This window comes from Cyprinus carpio, chromosome A1 (assembly GCF_018340385.1).
Source record: "Cyprinus carpio isolate SPL01 chromosome A1, ASM1834038v1, whole genome shotgun sequence".
In the NCBI taxonomy this organism is placed as follows: Eukaryota; Metazoa; Chordata; class Actinopteri; order Cypriniformes; family Cyprinidae; genus Cyprinus; species Cyprinus carpio.
In genome coordinates, this window is record NC_056572.1 from 6,507,274 (window position 1) to 6,526,166 (window position 18,893).

At 35.1% G+C, this 18,893-nt stretch overlaps 2 protein-coding genes across 2 annotated transcripts; both read right to left on the reverse strand.

Annotated features, from left to right (window-relative positions):
• Positions 1-134: 134 nt before the first annotated feature.
• On the reverse strand, positions 135-9,838 carry LOC109053664 (tudor domain-containing protein 7A-like). Its single transcript, XM_042726710.1, has 18 exons — positions 9,700-9,838; positions 8,619-8,826; positions 7,951-8,095; positions 7,253-7,412; positions 7,094-7,173; positions 6,444-6,622; positions 5,017-5,438; positions 4,438-4,698; positions 4,141-4,327; positions 3,947-4,058; positions 3,377-3,579; positions 3,129-3,263; positions 2,952-3,035; positions 2,562-2,696; positions 2,268-2,378; positions 1,739-2,169; positions 1,466-1,626; positions 135-847 (listed from the first exon to the last, which is right to left on the reverse strand). Exons 2-18 carry the CDS (start codon positions 8,823-8,825, stop codon positions 627-629), a joined length of 3,234 nt encoding a protein of 1,077 aa, XP_042582644.1. The 5' UTR covers position 8,826; positions 9,700-9,838; the 3' UTR covers positions 135-626.
• Positions 9,839-10,514: 676 nt separating this feature from the next.
• On the reverse strand, positions 10,515-18,664 carry LOC109108964 (stimulated by retinoic acid gene 6 protein-like). Its single transcript, XM_042726944.1, has 18 exons — positions 18,456-18,664; positions 17,473-17,533; positions 17,143-17,243; positions 16,869-16,999; positions 16,361-16,481; positions 16,187-16,232; positions 15,867-15,995; positions 15,158-15,225; positions 14,965-15,076; positions 14,705-14,861; positions 14,020-14,095; positions 13,803-13,884; positions 13,634-13,682; positions 13,282-13,399; positions 12,985-13,104; positions 11,662-11,825; positions 11,241-11,387; positions 10,515-11,145 (listed from the first exon to the last, which is right to left on the reverse strand). Coding segments are annotated over exons 1-18 (1,905 nt in total). The 5' UTR covers positions 18,458-18,664; the 3' UTR covers positions 10,515-10,924.
• Between the last annotated feature and the right edge of the window lie 229 nt (positions 18,665-18,893).

Consider the following 18,893-nt stretch of genomic DNA (forward strand, 5'->3'; position numbering starts at 1 on the left):
GCCCACCGCGCCAACCTGCCAATCAAATGATGCCATACCTCAAGCCCACCAATCAGGGGATTTCATGGGTCCCACAACTCAAGGCTGCATTTGTACCGTTATCAAGTTGCAAAGACAAATGACAGTCATCCAACTGTGTCGTAATATTTTGTTTAATGCTCTGAACCAAATGTTAACTTGCAAATAAAACAAACCTGAGCATCTGAACACAAATGTTCTTTTACAATTAGACCATCTTCCGTTTAGAAAACACAAAAAGATCACAAAGTGCAAAAATCAATAAGAGTATAATCAATACAAGCAGTAGTGTCTCACACAATACACACGTGAAAAAAAAAAAAATTACCAAAATGGCCCCATTGTAAAGACACAGAAAGAGAAGTTGTCCAGGTAATAACGAGTTAATTTGGTAATGTTGTAATATTATTATTTATCATAACTTCAAAAACAAGTAAAGAAATCCCTTTCCCATGGCACTCAGAACAATAACTGAAACCATTCTTGAGCATGCACAAATAAAATGACCCACCAAACACATATAGAGTTAATGCTCTCTAATTCTATATCAAGGTTTCTGCAGGCTCAAAGTTTCAGCGTGGTCCTTGGAAAGGCTAGTCGTGGCGGTCTCAATCAGCTCTGTTGATCTCATCTAAAAACTCCACCATAATGTTGTGGATCCAGATGTCATTGTCCTCCTGTGTGGTGTCCACTAGGTAGACTGAGATTTTGCGCTCCCAGGGCCACTCCCCCTCCTCAACTGACTCGATCTGAGCCACCAGCGGCTTTTTCTCAACATGGTTGCGGAACACCATAGAAGCTTCCTCACCCCAGACCCCTTGCTTGACACCTGAAAACAAGCATTTCACATGCAAATCAGACGCTTTCACAGATAGAGGGCTGGGCGATACAGCAAATATTTACAATATATTTGATACATTGGTGACAGCATAAAACTGACTCAGTATTGTGAATATCTCAATTTTAATATTTGTATCTGGTTGTTAAGCACACTGAAGACTGGCAAGCTTTGTGTAACAATTAGATAATTAAATTGAATAGATTCAGAATCAGTTGTTGACAGAAATCCCTGTGTGGAATTTCGCATGCTCTAAAAAAAAACAAAAACAAAACAAAAAAAACAATAGGCAATAGTACTCTTTATTTTTAATGTTATACTGGTGCATATATAAATATAGCAATGTATTGTTTTAGTATTCTTTTAGTAAAAACAAAACAAAAAAAAGTCTTGTTTTGCTATTTTTCACTCTACTTTCTTTAAACATTTTTAATGTGCTTGCCAACAATGGGCGTTTCGCTGAAATATATGGCTACTTTGAAAGACAAATAACCCTTTAAGCCATTTCAGAGCAAAGATGTACATCAAATATTAGTATTAGCAAAAGGCTGAAAAATAATCAAGATATAATTTTATTTTAGCTCCAGTTGGCTCCTGCTTGTCTCTTACCAGCCAACTGAGCAGAAATCCCCTGGAACGGCAGCTGCCTGAACTCATCGATGAGTGGCTGGAGCTGGGAATAGTTGATCAACTCGTACTTCCCATAATCCAACTCATACACAGAGACCAAGTCATTGGTCAAGATGCCCTTTACCAAAACACGATGCCAACTATAGATAAAGAGAGAGGTGAAGACAAAGGGAGAGTGAAAAAAGACAGAAAAAGATTTAGTTGCAAAGAAGGGTGAGGAAGTATAATCCTCAAATGCCACTCCTATCTCACTTGTTGTCGATCTTGGCAGCGTAGACGTTATTCTTCTTAATGTTGATTTGGGTTACTTCCTGTTTGTTGTAGAACAGGATCATCTCTCCCATCAGCACCACCAGCTTGTACAGATCCTGCCATGGCTGCAGCACAAAGTGCCCAGGGTGGCATGCAACCGACACAAATACATCCATGTTTTGCCCGACTAGTGGTAAGTCCAGTGGAGGGGGCAGTGTGAGGGCATTCGACTGTGCAGGAGATGTATAAGAGCTGTCCCCTGCCTCTGGCAGGATAGGTTCAGAAACCCTGGCGATCTTGCTGAAGTAGACATCCCGCTTCCAGAATGGACAGGAAGCAAGCTGATGGTTAACACAGCTCTGAAGGTCCTGAGCTCCATTACCAGAGAAGAGATAGACGTGCACAGTCCTGGTCTCATCAAGCTTCACTATCTAAACACAACACAAACCCGCAAATGAATAGAAACTTTAGAGAAAGAATATCAAAACTTAAAACAATTTTCAGTAAACAATAACACAATGTGCAAGACCTTCATGCAACTGGGGACTTTGTTGAGGACTGTCTCTCTCAACCATAGTACAGCTTCAGGTGGCCAAACACTCCCATCTGCATTCAGTTCCTCCAGGTAACACTTTATAGCCTACAGAGGCAGAAACATTTACTTTCATTCATAAAGACTAGTGCGATGCCATAGACGTGATCCAATAATAACACTCACTAAATGCAAAAAGAGTTATTTGAGAGTTACTGTATTATTCAAACACAAAGTCTCATGTAAGTAGTAAGTGCTGAGCTTGAATGACTGAGACGTCTGCATGTGTACCTGAGGAGGTATGGTGATGAGCTCTTTGAGGTAGATTGGCGGGATCTCTCGGAGCTCGCTAACCTCCAGAGAAGCAGGAAGTCCCAAATCCAAAAACAGGATGTCCAACACTTGACTGCCATGTAGGTTAATGATTCACACAAATGCAACACACATTCATATAAGCAATGAAAATATGAATCACTCTATTTGGAAAGGCTTCAGACATTCTAAAAGACTTCAGTGATTCTAGAATGACGGAAGTACATCTGCATAGAAAAAAAAAGACATTTGATTTTATTTTGATATATTGCACAGCCTCAGTTTTCACTGAACAAATGGCATTTTAAATGTGTGGACAGTTAGAACATGATATGAGTGATGAAGGGAAAGTGTAGGCAGTCTTCTCACCTCTGCTCTCGCCCATTTGCCTTTGTGTTTAGCAAGACACACTTTCCCACAGAACGGTTTGGACACCAACAGCTCCCATGTTAATAGAAACACATAAGAGACATTTAATGCTCTCATAATTAATACACCTCCTAACAGAATCACAAAAATCAAAAACACTGAATTTAACTCTTTTACCTGAGAGATGAAGTGGGCTTCAATCTTGTCCATGATGTCTTTGAGTTTGGCCTGGCCTCGAGAAGGCAACTGACAGTAAATACTACCATCAGAGCACACATTTGTCACACACACATTTGTGTACACACTGTTCTCCTGAAGAGATGGGGGGGGGATTAATTTATTCATTCGTATAAATGATTTTCTCAAAGTCTAACAAAATATGCAGCAATTTAATAATCATGTGATTTTATTCAATTCTGATTGACCTGTAAAGGATTCTCCATGGACTTATCTTGGAGGGCTTTCAAGCAAACTGCATTCACATTCAGATCTTCATTCTGAGAGGTGTCATACAGCACAATAAGGGGTGTGTCCTCACGCTCCACAATCTCAGCCAATAGTGTACGACCAACAGCTAATGAGTCCAGAGTCTTCAGAACTACAGCATCTGTACTGAATGGCTCCAGACCTAACATAAAAAAACGTAAATGTGAACACAAAATTACATCAGATATTACTCTCTCACATATGGAAATTACTTTCACCATGGAATAAAAATATAAAAAAGGTCATTGCGATTTTTATCTTACAATCCTAACTTTTTTCTCATTATTTTGAGTTTACATCTCACAATTTCTTTTTTTTTCTGCTATGGAATAAAATTAGTTCAATGCAACTCTTTATCGCACAATTCTGTTTATCCCTCGCAATTGTGAAAGAAAAAAAAAATTCAGAACTGCAAGATCAATTACCCTTTTTATTTTATTTTTTTATATTCTGTGGCAGAAATAAGCTTCCATACTCACATATACACAAAAGTCTCTCATGAAGATTACCTGCAAGTTGAAATGTGGTTGCCTGGAAGGGAAGAGTCAGGAATTGATCCCTCAGCTGTAGTATTTTCTTCCTGCTCACCATTTCAAAGAACCCGTGATCTACACAGTACACCTACGAAAAAGGAAAAGTTTGAAATACATCTAATGCAAACTGACTTTGTTTTATTCACAGAAATATATACAGACTCTGATACCTTCACATTCTCCTCTGTGACCTGGTGGACCTGAGCTCTCAGTACTGCATCTTCCTCTATAGCAACTGCCACGAGTTGTCCAATTTTTTGGGAGAGAAGACAAAGTCCAGCTCCAACTGTACTATAGAATTGTAGCATGGCCTCCTCCAACACCTCTAAAGCTTTAGAGTACACTTCCCCCACAAACCTGAAAAACAAGACACCATCATGAATCCACAACCTTAAATAATCTAAATGATACAGAACTTCAGACGCTTCTTTTATCTCTAAGTAAAGTACTGTTTTTTTGAGTCTTACCTGAGAATGATATTGTTTGTGCTGCTGGCCTCCATCACCAAAACAGATAGGAACTCTGTTGTTGGGATGATCAGAGGAGGTACATGGTTGCCGGTGCAGGGCATAACCAGTGGTGGTGGGCGAGGACGGGGCTGTGCCTGCACCTGGCATGGTAATGCATACAGTATGGCCCTCTTTCGATTGTCCGGCATGGGGTACTCAACCATACATGTATCTGCCAGCAGAGACAGATCCTCCAACACATACTGTGGAAACACACACCTAAGAGACGAGACAGAAAATTAAAATTTTTTTTTACAAATTGCCTGTCACAGCAGTGTATGAATGTTCCTTGTGCATTAATTAGTCATAAGTATATTATGATTAATTGATTGATTTCTACCTTGATTCATTTTTGTTTGGACAGAAAAAAAATATTTTTATATATATAAAAAAAAAAATCAAAATTATGGTATTTTGATGATAACTGGGCTTCACTTGCTGAATTACATTCAATATAATGAAGTTATGAGATAAGGTGGCATATTTCTGTTTGAAATGTCTATTGCATACTAAAAAGTTTACAGTATAACATCCTACCCAAAGGCCTCTTGGAAAAGTTGTGGAAGTGCATGAGCCCACAGGCCATGGCTGTATTTATTGAGCAGCTGACGCAGCTTCTGCTTGATCTCTGGAGTCAGAGGCTGGTGAGAAGGTGGAGTGGAAGGAGGGGTGATGAGCAAGGGAGGATGAGCTTTAGGCGTTTCAGGGAGAGTGAAATCCAGCTTGGTGGAATTGGGTGATGTCGGGCTCAAGGGTGTCTGGGATTTCTGGGCTGAAGGAGGAATGTTAATGGCAAGAGTTCTGAGGATGCGGGTAGTTTGCTGGGTAGGTGTTGGCTGTTTTGCATTAGGAGACCGCTTGCATAGAGATACAGCAGGAACAGTGCTTGGTTTTTGGGCAGGTTCCGAGACAGGATAAACAAGGCGGTCAACTATGTTATTGCTGCCTGGCTTTTCAACCTAAGGACAGCAGTGAGATAGAAAACAAAAAGGATCCTATATTATATACTGTAACAATCACCAACTTTATTACATAAAAAAATAATTCACCCAAAAGTGTACATTGTAATTTATTCATCCTTGTGTCATTCCTGTATGGCCCATTCAGCTGTAAAACAAAATACGATATTTTCAGAAAGTTATTTTCTATAAAATGATGGTTCATATAGTGACCATGGCAAACCACAAAGACATACCATAACATTGACACAGCATTATTTAAAACCAATTTTTACATTTAGTTAAAGTTATTTTCTATAATAATCACATCCAAATAAAAAAGTTTTGTTTACATAATATATGTGTGTATACTGTGTATATTTATTATGTATATATAAATACACACACATGCATGTATATATTTAAGAAGAATATGTTATGTTTTATATATTAAATATATTTATTTAATATAAAATATAAGAATATAATATATAAATGTATTACATGTACTTATATTTTATATTATATATAAATATATTTTGTATTTATATATACATAATAAATATACCCTGTACATATACATATATTATGTAAACAAAACTTTTATTTTGGATGTGATTAATCGTGATTAATCATTTGACAGCCCTAATTTTTATAAAATTATTATGTTTTATCAGTATTATATTTTTAAATTATTTTTCATTTTTATTTTTTTTTTAATACATTTTAATTTAGGTTTAATTTTTTTGTTTTTTAATGTTCTTTTGGCATTTTTTTTTTTAGTTTTTTTTTTTATACATAACTATTTAGATTTGTTTTTTAGTTGAGATTACATTTTCATTCATTTCAAGTTAATATTCATCTAATTTTTCATCTAATATTTGTATTTAATTTTATTTATTTTCTTTTTTCCAACAACATTTTTTAATAATTTTAATGATAATAACCCCAATCAACATCTTTTTTTAGTTTGAGCAGATAGATTGATTAATTTTGGTAGTCAGCATGTGTATTTTAGTTTCTCACAGTGCAGATGTGCGTCCATGTCTCCACTTCTTTGTGCATGTGGAGCTCTTCCTGGAACATATTCCTATAGAGCTGAGGGATTTTGGACAGCCAGACTCCACTGCAGTACTTCTGCAAAAGCTGCTTGATGCGACCCTGAACCACCTCAACATCAGCACGGTTTACAGGTTTTTGCTGAGCTGAAGAAATAACACATGAAAAAACATCACACTTAAAGTTGATTGAACATAGCAAAAACAGATTTAAAAAAAAAAATAGCACATCCTGAAGACAACACAGTGCTATAGTGATGATGTATTTTTGTAGGCCAACCCAGAACCTGGAAATTATCACCATGGTTCCCTTGACATAAAGCCAATGGGGTTGTACCTTTGGCTTTTGGATTATTGAAAACTTCTGACAACTCTTACAATCTTTATTTTAAATCTACAGGTTGGAAAGTCTGATGGCGTTTAATGTCCCAAAAAGCCTCTTAGGTCCCATTTAGTCAGCTGTTAAAGACATCTAAAAGCTTAGAACGATGGAACCAAAACTTTTTTTTTCCAGGTTTTAGGACTCATTCTAAATAAAATATTGTGTCTGATCAGACTTTGCCATTGTCATGAGGACAAGCTGAAGGAGAAGAAATAATGCCAAAATGTGAAATTTACCTGGTGTCCCACTGGTCTTATAAGGCTGAGTCTTTATATCGGTATTGAACTTGCTGGGTACAAATGTATTCCCCTGTAACCTAAAATCACATACAGTTTAAGTGGTGGGATGACTGTTTTAGTGCTCACAATCAATTGTTTTTGCCTCATGTCACTCACCCTGGTGACTTCCTGTTCAGTTGCCGAGTAGGAACCCGGGAGGAGGGGAGGTCAGTACTGTAAAGCTGCCGCTGGTTAGGGTAAAAATTAGATTTGGATGAGGAGCTTCGAGAGGGATGAGTCATGTGGCCCGGTTGCCGCAGAGACAAGCGAGGTTTGACTGCGAAGACCAAAACAGTTAAACCACATCAATAAACAATCACATACCTCGAAGGGCTGCATAACGGCATGCAGAATACTCAACAATCCATGGCAATAGCGTGCATTTGTGACTGACTGGCACAAATATACAACAGACAAGCTTGGTGAGCAAAAGCACAGCAATAAAACCTTTAATAAGCTCCTTCTTGGGATGTGGGCACACAACCTAGAATTTCTAATGTCAGAGATTTAATCCCCCATGCAGATGCAATGCTCTTTAAAAGGCGATGTTTGTTAAAATACTTTCTCAGTTCAATGTGCAAAAAAAGTGATTTCACTTATTTGTCACTTTCGAGAATATCTAATACAGGTTTTGCACCTAACACTATTTTTTTTTGTTAAATGTACTGTTCAATTAATAAAAGCAGAATAATACACAATTTAAATGTATTCATTTAGCAAAAGCTTTTCTCCAACGTTAACCATGAAAATGACATTACATCTGTTAAATAGTATCCCTTTCACTTGGGCTTTTCGTTTGTCTGTGCGTGTGCTACCGTTATGCGAAAACAGAGATGAAGATTTCGCTCTCATTTGGAAGTTCAGTAATTTAGAGCAGCCGGACTTCTTCACAGTCTTCTGCCGGGCGACCAGCTGTGCGATGTGTGCCGTCTCCTCACACACACCCGCAAAACACATGACCTACAAACATAAAAATAAAGTCTATCATATTTTAGATAAGTTTTTCTATTTTCTGGCATTTCTAATACAACCAAACAAAATCAGAAAATATGAAACCAGTTCACCGTGGCCATATGAGCCTCAAATAAACAAAACAGTAATACCGTGAAATATTACAATTTAAAAGAACTGTTTTCTATTGAAATTTTTTTTTCAGCAGCCATTACTTCAGTGTCACATGATCCTTCAGATATCATTCTAATATGCTAAAAATAGAAAGTTCAGAAGATGTAATGGCTGCTGAAAATTCAGCTTTGCCACCATAGGAATAAATTTCACTGTATTTATGATCTTGGTGAGCATAATACTTTTTTTTTCAAAAAAAAAAAAAAAAAAAAAAAAAAAAAAACTTACATATTCCAATATTTCACCAGTAGTGTGCATGCATATATATTATGCTATAAATACATAGAATGCTACAATATATTATCCACCAGAACAAAAAAGGTATGTGGTGTATCAAAAGATCAGCTGAAAGCATCACCTCTCCAGCACTGGAGCGTTCCAGCCGCACCACACTGGGAATACTGCGCAGAAAACTCTCTAGACTGGCATGTCCAAACTGCCGGTGAGGGATCACCTCTCCTGTCAGAGCCCGGTAATCTCCCTGCAGACGGGCCATGGCCACACCGTGCTTACTGCTCTGAAGAACAGCTCGCAGCATCTTCTTCACCAACTCCACGTCACTCATTCTGCACTCAAACACAATCTAATGAAGACACGTAAATGTGTCCAAAACAGAACAGACAGCAACTTACAGTAACTCACAGACACATTCAGACTCAGAGTTAAAAGCTTCCCAAAAATGCTTTGAAGGTTTATGGTTAGTTATGTCTATGGTAATTAATGAATGTTTTGAGTCTATATAAGAAACTTAACTCAGCCATTAAAATCAGTGTCTACAACAAGAGCCAAGAGTAAATCTACACTCAATACCATCACCAATGTTTTTAAATGAAATATTACAGCATGTTCAGGTCAAATACAGTAACCACATAAACTTCTTAATATTAAAAACAGTCATTTCTTTCTTATGAACCTTAAATAACGATTACACACATTAAATCAAATTTGTTGTTAATTAAAAATGTATGTTTTCCAGTTCTTTTTTTAATGTAAGAAACCTGTATGAACACACACAAATTATATTAAAACAACTTATTAAGTATATAAACAATGTAAAAGATTTCTCATTTTGGACAAACTTGTTTCTCACGTTTTACACTTGTTAATGTTATAATACTCTAATCTGAATCCAACAAATTGTTAAAAAATAACAACCTACTAAATTTTACACTGTAAAAAGACTAATTTTTGGAGTGGGTAACGTTATCAGCCAAGATAACCATAAACATATCGAAAACATGAGCATTTAATAACTCGAATATCAGAAAGAATACAGGCGGGAAGAGAGGCTAAACTCCATCAGACATTAATTAACTAGCTAAACAAACGACAGAACTGATTTTATTCCGACTCTTTTAGCTTGTAAAGACACTTATCTTTCATAAATCATAAAAATCTTTCATAGCATTATCAAACTAAGTATTGTTAATAAAACTCACCTGATTGTTTTATCTTCACACTAATTTAGCAGCTCAATATCGCGCGAACACGCACGTGCATTTGCTATTACGCCAACTACGTCATACGTCATCTGAAAAAAGGACTGAGGTCAAATGTCAGACAAAAAAAAAAAAAAAACTCAAATGAAAAGCTTGACCTATGATGAGAATACGCCATTTACTATTCTATGTTATTTACTTCGTAAATAATTAAATAAATACATTTCAAAGTTCTTGAACAGACTTGACTGAAGGGCATCCTTTAGGATAAAGTGTAGAAAATTGTTCTTCAGCATTTGATATTGTAAACAGCTATTAAAATGAATAATCTTCCTCTGTAAAGGTGCTGAAGGCAAACAGTGATAAATAAAACTCCTGCTATGAGAATTCAGGGTGCTGACAGTCATGCGCTCACACACCAGCGTCTGGCTAAATTTAAAAACTATTCACTGAGGAATCAGTGGAGAAAAAGCTTAAGCTTCAGGAAGAATGGGCTTAGACATGCTGCAGTCACCTCTTCCACACAACTTACAGACAAGAACCAAAAAGTATTCTTTCAATTATTCACCTTGGAGTAACATCACGCTTTAATTCTCACAGTATTATGGGAAGGAGCAAATGTCACTCTTAAAGAAAAGTTGTTATAGTCTGTAATATACCAGGACATTTTGAACTATCTGGCCAACATATAAAAATCTGTTCACACAGAAATGTAGTTTACATATTTACCTCAAATTATGTAAATAAACATTTTAATTATTTAATTATTTTATCTTTTTTTATTGTACATACACCATAAAGTTAATTCACCCAAAAATATTTCACATTCTTTATTACAAAATAGTATTTCCCCAATAACGCTATAAAATCAAACATTCCAATTTGTTCCAACATGTCCAATTTCAGAAGCTCATAGACAGCATTACACCTGCATACTGCTCCTGCACTCCAGAGCCACCATGAAATTCAGTCTTTTAGCATTGATGCACACAATTGCTTTTTAGAAAAAGGTGCATTCTCATTCTAAAGAACATTTTATTGGACAAATGCAGAGCAGTCATCAGTCTTTTTGGTTCTTTGTATCAAATAGGAAAGACAACATTTTTCAAAGTCTCTATCTACTAAAAATTAGCCAGAAGTGCAAAAGCATATAGATGACCTCAATGTTGCTGACACAAAACCCCGCTCTGTGCTCCAGGAATCGATTTCAGGAGCTCCAGCTCTTTCAGATATCTGACTGTGTTGGTTCTGTTTCTGCAGTTTTGTTGTTGTCCAGTTCAGCTGCTTGTTGAGCCTGTGAGGTGACGGCTCGGGCTAAGATGAGTGGGTCTTGGTTGTCATTCTGTGCCAGTTTTTTTCTCTTTCTCAACAGGATGAGTGCAGGGTTCCTCAGCAGTGTGTACAGCAGCAGCCAGCGCACGCGTACTCTGCCCCCTACTGAACATCCTGTTAAACAGCAGACAGCCACAGTTATTTTATAAGATGCCTGTTTTTCTGAATGTATCATATATTTAGTGCTATCATATAGCTATCATTGTTACCTGTTTTATTGCTAAAGGTTGCATAAGAGGACACTGCAGGTCCTTGTTTGTCCAGTGTTCTGCCAAGCAGTAGATGGCAGAAAGACACCATAACTGGGTTGCTATGGTAATGATCAGCAAATATCATCCCTATCCATGTACCATATCCTGGCCAAAAAAAAAAAAAAACATTATAATAACCATTGTACACAAATACTGGAAAGTAAAAAAGGTAAACGTATTAAAAAATCACCCAAATGTAATTAATTAATTAATTAATATTTGTAATTAACATAAATACCCAAATATAATTAAATAAACAACAATACATAAGATAACTCTCATTCTAGTTATCATGTTCCTATTATCCACTTTGAGAATACATGATATTTAGAAAATTAAAGTTTCTTTTTCACTGTACATCACTGCATGTCATTATTACCTGGATCCATGGACTCATAGCCCCGCTGCATGATGGTCCGATCAATGCGTGACACCAGCCATGTACCCACAATGCAGCTGCTTAAAAGGCGCAAAATGCAGTTGCTCAACCCCATAACCACATTATAAAAGAAGAAAAAGTAGTTAAAGCAGTGGAACGCTTTTCTGTGGAAGGAGAAGAGAAGATATTCAAATAATTTTTTTTTATATACACTACCATACAGATGAGTAGGGTTTATGTTATTTTATGTTATTTTTTGGAAAGACGTTAATACTTTTATTTAGCAAGCGCTATTAAAATGGTCAAAAGTGACAGTAAAAACATTAATAATGTTAACAAATTTCTACCCCCCCCCCCCCCCCCCCCCCCCCCCCCCCGCCCCCCCCCGCAAAAATACAGTTTACACAAAAATATAAAGCAGCACAGCTGTTTAGCAACAATAATAATAAGAAATGTTTCTTGAACAGAAATCAGCATATTAGAACGAATTCATGTGACAGACTGGACTGATGCTGAAAATTCAGCTATGCCTTTAGGAATAAATTACATTTTAAAGTATATTGAATATAAAACAGTAATTTTACATTCTGATAAAATTTCATATTATTACTGTTTTTACTGTTTTATTCATCAAATATTTGCAGCCCATTGTGAGCATAAGAGACTTCTTTCAAAGCATTAAAAAATCTGACCCACCCCAAAAATTTCAATGGTAAGCATACACTGGCGTTCAAAAGTTTGGGATCAGTAAGATTCTTTATGTTTTTTAAAGAAGTCTCTGCATTTATTTGATCAGAAATACAGAAAAAAAAACAGTAGTATTGTGAAATATTATTGTAATTTAAAATAATGGTTTTCTATTTTCATTCTATTATTTCATTTCTATTTTCATTACTGCAGTCTTCCGTGTCAACACTGATAATAAACCAGCATATTAGAATGATTTCTGAAGGATCAAACTGAAGACTGGAGTAATGGCTGATGAAAATTCAGCATTGCATCACAGAAATAAATTATATTTTAAATTATATTAAAATAGAAAACCAGTATTTTAACTCGTAATAATATTTTACAATATTACTGTTTTTTTTTTCAGTATCTTTTGTCAAATAAATGCAGCCATGATGAACAAAAGAGACATATTTAAAACACATTAAAAATTTTACTGGTCCCAAACTTTTGAACAGCAATGTATATGATTGTTTTTTCCCTCATAACACCTTATCAACCACATAACTACACCTCATCATGACTGTTTAAGGTCAATGCATATTCACAGTTTCATCGTTTTTCATTTTAAAAGGTGCTTTTAACAGGTCCTACCTGTTGTTGAGTGCAAGGGGCTTTTCTTTGTCATCAGGTGAGAGTTTGTCCTGCAGGAAAAATATTTGAACCAGAATAATCTGCACTACCACCAAGGCTATCACTAAGAGTATTGTCAGCCTGCAATCACATAAAACACAGGTTTAATGCTATTCAAACACTGCATATCATCACTAAACTAACATGATGTTAGCTATAAAATATAATGTCATCATGCAAGTTCACGTTCATTATTGTTAGGGTGGTTATGCTTATGAAAAATTTATTTAGTTATGAGATGTCTTTAATGGAACTCACAGAATAATGCCTACACTAGAAAGCCAGCTAAGAAAGTGTCCCTTCTGGATTGGTAGAACAACTCCATACACAAACAGCAAGGCAAAAAGAAACTGCACAAAGTGAACTATCAGAAACCCTGCAGAAACAAAAAAAACTGTTTATTCAATACAGCTAACCATGTCATCATCAAATTCTTTGATTTATTTGAGTCACTTTGACCAACAACACTACAAAAGTAAGCAAAGCATGCAAAGCACAGACGACCGTGAAGTTATTGACCCTCTGCACAGACGGTAAACTCAGCTGATCTCGCCACATCACCACATGAAACCAAACATATATTTAAAATTTTAGAGAGAAATTTACATACCCCACAGAGTGAAGGCAATCTGCCAGCCTGAATATCTTGTTATAGCAGCCTGAGAAAGAAAAGCATTTGGCATTGTGATCAACAGCCTTCCCTAAATGCTTAGATGTTTTTTTTTAGTCAGTCAAAGAGGAAACCCAATGAAACCCTTTACAAAAAAATCTTTACTCACTACACTGACTGCAGGGCTTGGTTTATGGAACTTCTCTGGAAGAAAAGTTTTCTGTCCCCTCCACAACCTCTTCAAATGTTTCCTGCAGTCACAAATGGAGCTTATTATTTGGTCGTTTTGGTTTTTTTAACGATTTGATGATACTGCCTTTGGGTAATTACTGAAATTGTTATAATGTTGATTTATTTTTATATAAAGAATGCTTACATAAGCATACCTGTAACATACTAGCACGTGAAAAGTGTAAGTAACAGATGTGAGAGTGGAAAAAATGGTTGTCGCTAACCAAGACCCTGAGAAAAAAATGTATGAAATAAACATTAAATCATTGTACATCTATGCTCTTATGCTCACCAAGGCTGCATTTATTTGATAAAAAATAAAATAAAAAATGCAGTAAAAACAGTAATATTGTAAAATATTATTACAGTTTAAAAGAACTGTTTTCTATTTGAATATATTTTTAAATATAATTTATTCCTGTGATGGCAAAGCTGAATTTTCAGCACAATTTCTCCAGTCTTCAGTGTCACATGATTCTTCAGAAATCATTCTGATAGATTTAGTGCTGAAGAAACATTTCTTATTATTAACAATGTGACTAATTCTGAATATTATGCCGCGTAATATTTTGTGGAACCCACGATATGTTTCTCAGGATTCTTTGATTTTTTTTAAATAAAAAAGTTAAAAAAAAACAGCATTTATTTGAAATAGAAATATTATGTTACAATGTAAAAATGTATACTGTTGCTTTTGATCAATTTAATGCATCCTTTCTGAATAAAAGTATAAATTTTATTCAATAATAATATAAATGAATTAGTAATTTTGGTTTTTAGTGTAATTTTTGATTAATTTATTAATTTAAGAAAAAAGATAAGAAGAAAAATATATCTTACTTCTTGCAACAAAGCTGAACTCATTCATCCTGGGAATGAGGGACGTGAACACATTGTTTGTTTCATTACAGGACGATGCAATCTCTGCAAGTGAGTTCTTCAAAGCATCTAGTTTGTCAAATGTGTAGTCACTCAAGCTGTAGTCTGCAAGGGTCATCTACAAACAGAAAAACACATTTGCATCATTAGCTTTAATTACTAAAAAAAAAATGTAATATTTATATAATAATATGTGTGTACATTAGTGAGTGCCGACTGACTGTGTACAAGCCAATCAAAGAGATAATGGATGTTCCAATCATCCTGTTAGGGAATTTAAAATGAGGATCCCAGTCATACACTTTTCTACGGAACCAACTCTTTTCTTCTGGCCTGAGGGACAATAGAAGAATGAGTATTGGCTGACTGGTGTAAATACAGTAACAAATGCATTAACGTTGAATGAGTGTGTACCGTTCAGGGGGCCGTTTCAGTAGAGTCTGTACATATCTGAACTGATGGAATTGTAGATCTTCTTCACTCTATTTAAGAGAAACATTACTCTTATAATGGAACATTAATCTCTTTAATTTATTTATTAATATACTGTTGTTCACTGTAGATTCATGTTGGTGCATTATGCACATGTTAATTGAATGTTAAAAATGTACCTGCATATGAAGAAATCAACATTAACCAAGATTAATAAATTCTGTAAAAGTATTGTTCATTGTTATTTTATTTTAGCTATTGCATAATGCTACCAAATAAACCTTATTGGGTCATTCCGTGTCAAATAAACCAAATTTCAGAAACTCCCCTGGCTCACATTTTTGATTTTTGGTAGGTCTGTTAGTAAAATCTGTTGACTTAAGCAATCTTTGTTGCATTATGTGCTAATGGTGACCATTCAAAAATGGGGAATGAGCACTTTTTCAGTTTTTTCTCCAAAGTTTGCATGACCTGTAATTCAGGGAGTACTAAAGATATCTTAATGTCCTTTTAGATGTTGGGTCTTAACAAACTTTCCTTTGGGCATCTTTATTTTTAAGGCCCTATATGGTTCAGTTCCAGATATACTGGAATTTCAATATGGAATTTCAAAACCACTGGTTGAGACACGGAATGATCCCATTGTAAATTGATGAAATAACTTAATTTATATCAAGACTCATGATCTGACCTCATCAGGTTGCAGCTGCAGGTGGATTCTTACTGCCTTCACAATGATATACACGAACCGTACCAGCAGGAAAAACAGACACAGGAAGAACGGCCATAGGATGATCAATTTCTCGTGATGGCCTAAAATCTACAACCAGTAAAATATGTTTAAATTGTGTATTTATCCATCTACAAATTCTTATATCTTATTATACAAATTATATCCATTTAGACACCTTTGAACACTAAGAAAATTATACCTAATCTTACCTTGTATCAGTAATAATATAAAATTATTAATTAATAAATTAAAGTTAATTTTTAATCATATTCACCCACCCTTCCAGAGGGACAGCTTATCGTGTCATACAGTCGCACAATGAGCCTGAAACCCACAGAATATAAAAAATAAACAGTCAGTTCAACAACTCACAAATCCCTTTACAGATCAAATGTTTGCCATGCCAAGATTTTAGACTGAAGGTATGAGTAAGTAAGAGTTTTTTCATGTACCACATGAGTGTGTATAGAAGACCTAAAACCCCTCCTAGTATTCGGTTTGGTGTTGAAAGACAAGCAAAGAATGGCAGGTAGGCCACGCCAACTTCTATTGCTCCTACCACGTACACAATAACTGAAAGAGACAGGTCATACAGATAATGATCAAATGTAGCTTTGCTTTGATTAAAACTACAGAATAGATACAGATACCATCCTACATGCATTGTTGTAACCTCTTTAGTCAAGATTATATTTACAATAAATATATTCAGAACACACAAAAAAAATTGTAATATTGTGAAATATTATTACAATTTAAAATAACTGTTTTCTATTTGAATATATTTAAAAATGTCCAGTCTTTAGTGTCACATGATCCTTAAGAAATCATTCTAGCACAGTATGTTGATTTGAAGAAACATTTCTTCTTATTATCAATGTTTAAACCAGTATGTGTATATATATATATATATATATATATATATATATATATATATATATATATATATATTAAAACTACCTTTAGCCCAGTTAGGCACAGTAAATGGTGTGTAGGACTCAGAGAAAAGCTGAATCACACTGGGAGCAATAGCACCAAATGCAAAACCATAAGACCATCGGTTACTTAGACTGCATATGAAATCCAATGGCCTGCAATGAAAACACACACACACACACACACACACACACACACACACACACACACACACACACACACAACTTAAAAAAACACTAAAACATCTGAAAACACATATATATATTTAACCTACAGATTTTGTTCAGATATCACTCACACCACAATGCCAAATCGACCCCTGAGATATGGAAAGCGATGCTCAAAAGGCTGAGGCCTCGCTCTGCGCTGTACAAACGAGAGCAGAAATACAATGCAGACCTAAAACAGGAAAAGAAGTATTCTACATTACAAAACACTCTGAGAGAAGTATATGACAGTATATGAACATGAACACCAGTTGACGTCAACTAGTAAAAATATAATGTAATATTCATGTAATCATGTCAGTTCTTATAACAGTGAAGCATTACTTCTGCTTCTAGAGAAAGTGTTGCATGTTTGTCCTGAGAAAGACAGTTCTCTCTGGACTAATGCAGGCATTACTCACAGCAGGAACAAGAGAGCAATGCAGGAACAAATCCACTGAAATTCCATTCTGACATTCCTCCCTAAGAGAAAGAGAGGAGAGAGAGAAGAATGAGAAAGAATGAGTGAGGGGTTAGAGCACAGCATGAATGAATGAAATAGAAGTTAAATGAAAATAGCTTCTGTAACATTACAATTAAAATATAAACTACTCCGCTTACTTTATATAATCAAAGCTTTATTTTCAGGGTAATTATAATCACTGTTTTATTATTATAATATCAGGCGTTGTGTCATAAAAACATAATCTTAATATCAACAGATAAGGTTTATCACACACCAGTGACCTAAATACACTTCCCTTTATCATTTTTCTTTTTTTAAATATTAATGATCAAGTCAAATTACATTTTTTTTAACTATTTACTTATTGTCTTGTAATATATATATATATGTATATATATTCAATTCAAGTTTATTTGTATAGCGCTTTTTACGATATAAATCATTGCAAAGCAACTTTACATAAAATTAAGTTTGTACAATAATTAGTAGTAGCTTATCAGTGGTGACTGTCAGTTTGTATGCATATGGCAGAAATGTTCAGAAAAATCAATAAAAGACCTAAACAAACACACGATTAACACTATTAACAGCAATTATGCAATCAAACTTATAGCAAAATGTGGTAGTTCTGTATGTTGTCTCTGGGTAAGCATCATCTGAGGTCCTCTAAAGGACCACATATCTCACAGAATGTAACGTTTTTAATTAAAAAAATAATAATTCAAATTAGTTTGTTAAAAAATAGTTTGTTCAAATAATTAGTTTAACTTTGTGTTACTGTAAGCTGTATAGATGACAAAATTCTTGGTTTAGGTAATGAACCTTTTCATATAAATATAATATAATGTAAACAATCTTACCCAGCAGATACAGAATATCCTTCCTGGGTATACTGTCAAATATTTTCTGAAAAGTTTTTCAAAAGCAGAAGTAACTCACATGATTTCTGAAGTTTCCGTTGACTCCCGTTCTGCAGGTGGAGTAAAGGAGTGATACTCTACTACTCTACTACAATATTGTTTATAGACAAAGACTAGTTAGACCGTAAAGTTGTTCTACTTCATAACAAACACCAATTCCAGTGTACTATCATATAAAGTAAAGCTTTCACTTCTTGAATGAGGTTATAGATATCTCGTCACATGACTGGACAACCTTTGACTCAGGCCACACAGTAGTGTAACTCTCGAGAGATGTGCCAGTGTTTTATTGACTGTACTGTTACTGTGTAATGAGTCCAAACATAGATAAGGCTTGCTGTTGAACTAGAGCAGATGATTTAGAGCTCACTGTTTCTCTGTGTGTGTGCTACAGCACTGCTGAAATGTAGGCCTACTGACTCTAAATTCACACAAAGTACTCACCTTTGTGTCATCC

Bases quoted from the DNA above. Each gene is read 5' to 3' on its own strand.
- LOC109053664 (XM_042726710.1), bottom strand. From the start codon at position 8,825: ATGAGTGACGTGGAGTTGGTGAAGAAGATGCTGCGAGCTGTTCTTCAG. The intron at 2,170-2,267 runs GTCTTGCACATT...TGTTGTGTTTAG, and splicing joins AAGTCCCCAGTTGCATGAAG to ATAGTGAAGCTTGATGAGAC. The intron at 1,627-1,738 runs GTGAGATAGGAG...CTTTATCTATAG, and splicing joins GCTGCCAAGATCGACAACAA to TTGGCATCGTGTTTTGGTAA.
- LOC109108964 (XM_042726944.1), bottom strand. The intron at 15,077-15,157 runs GTACACACTCAT...ATTGTCCCTCAG, and splicing joins CTGAAACGGCCCCCTGAACG to GCCAGAAGAAAAGAGTTGGT. The intron at 14,862-14,964 runs GTCAGTCGGCAC...TTCTGTTTGTAG, and splicing joins CTTTGATTGGCTTGTACACA to ATGACCCTTGCAGACTACAG.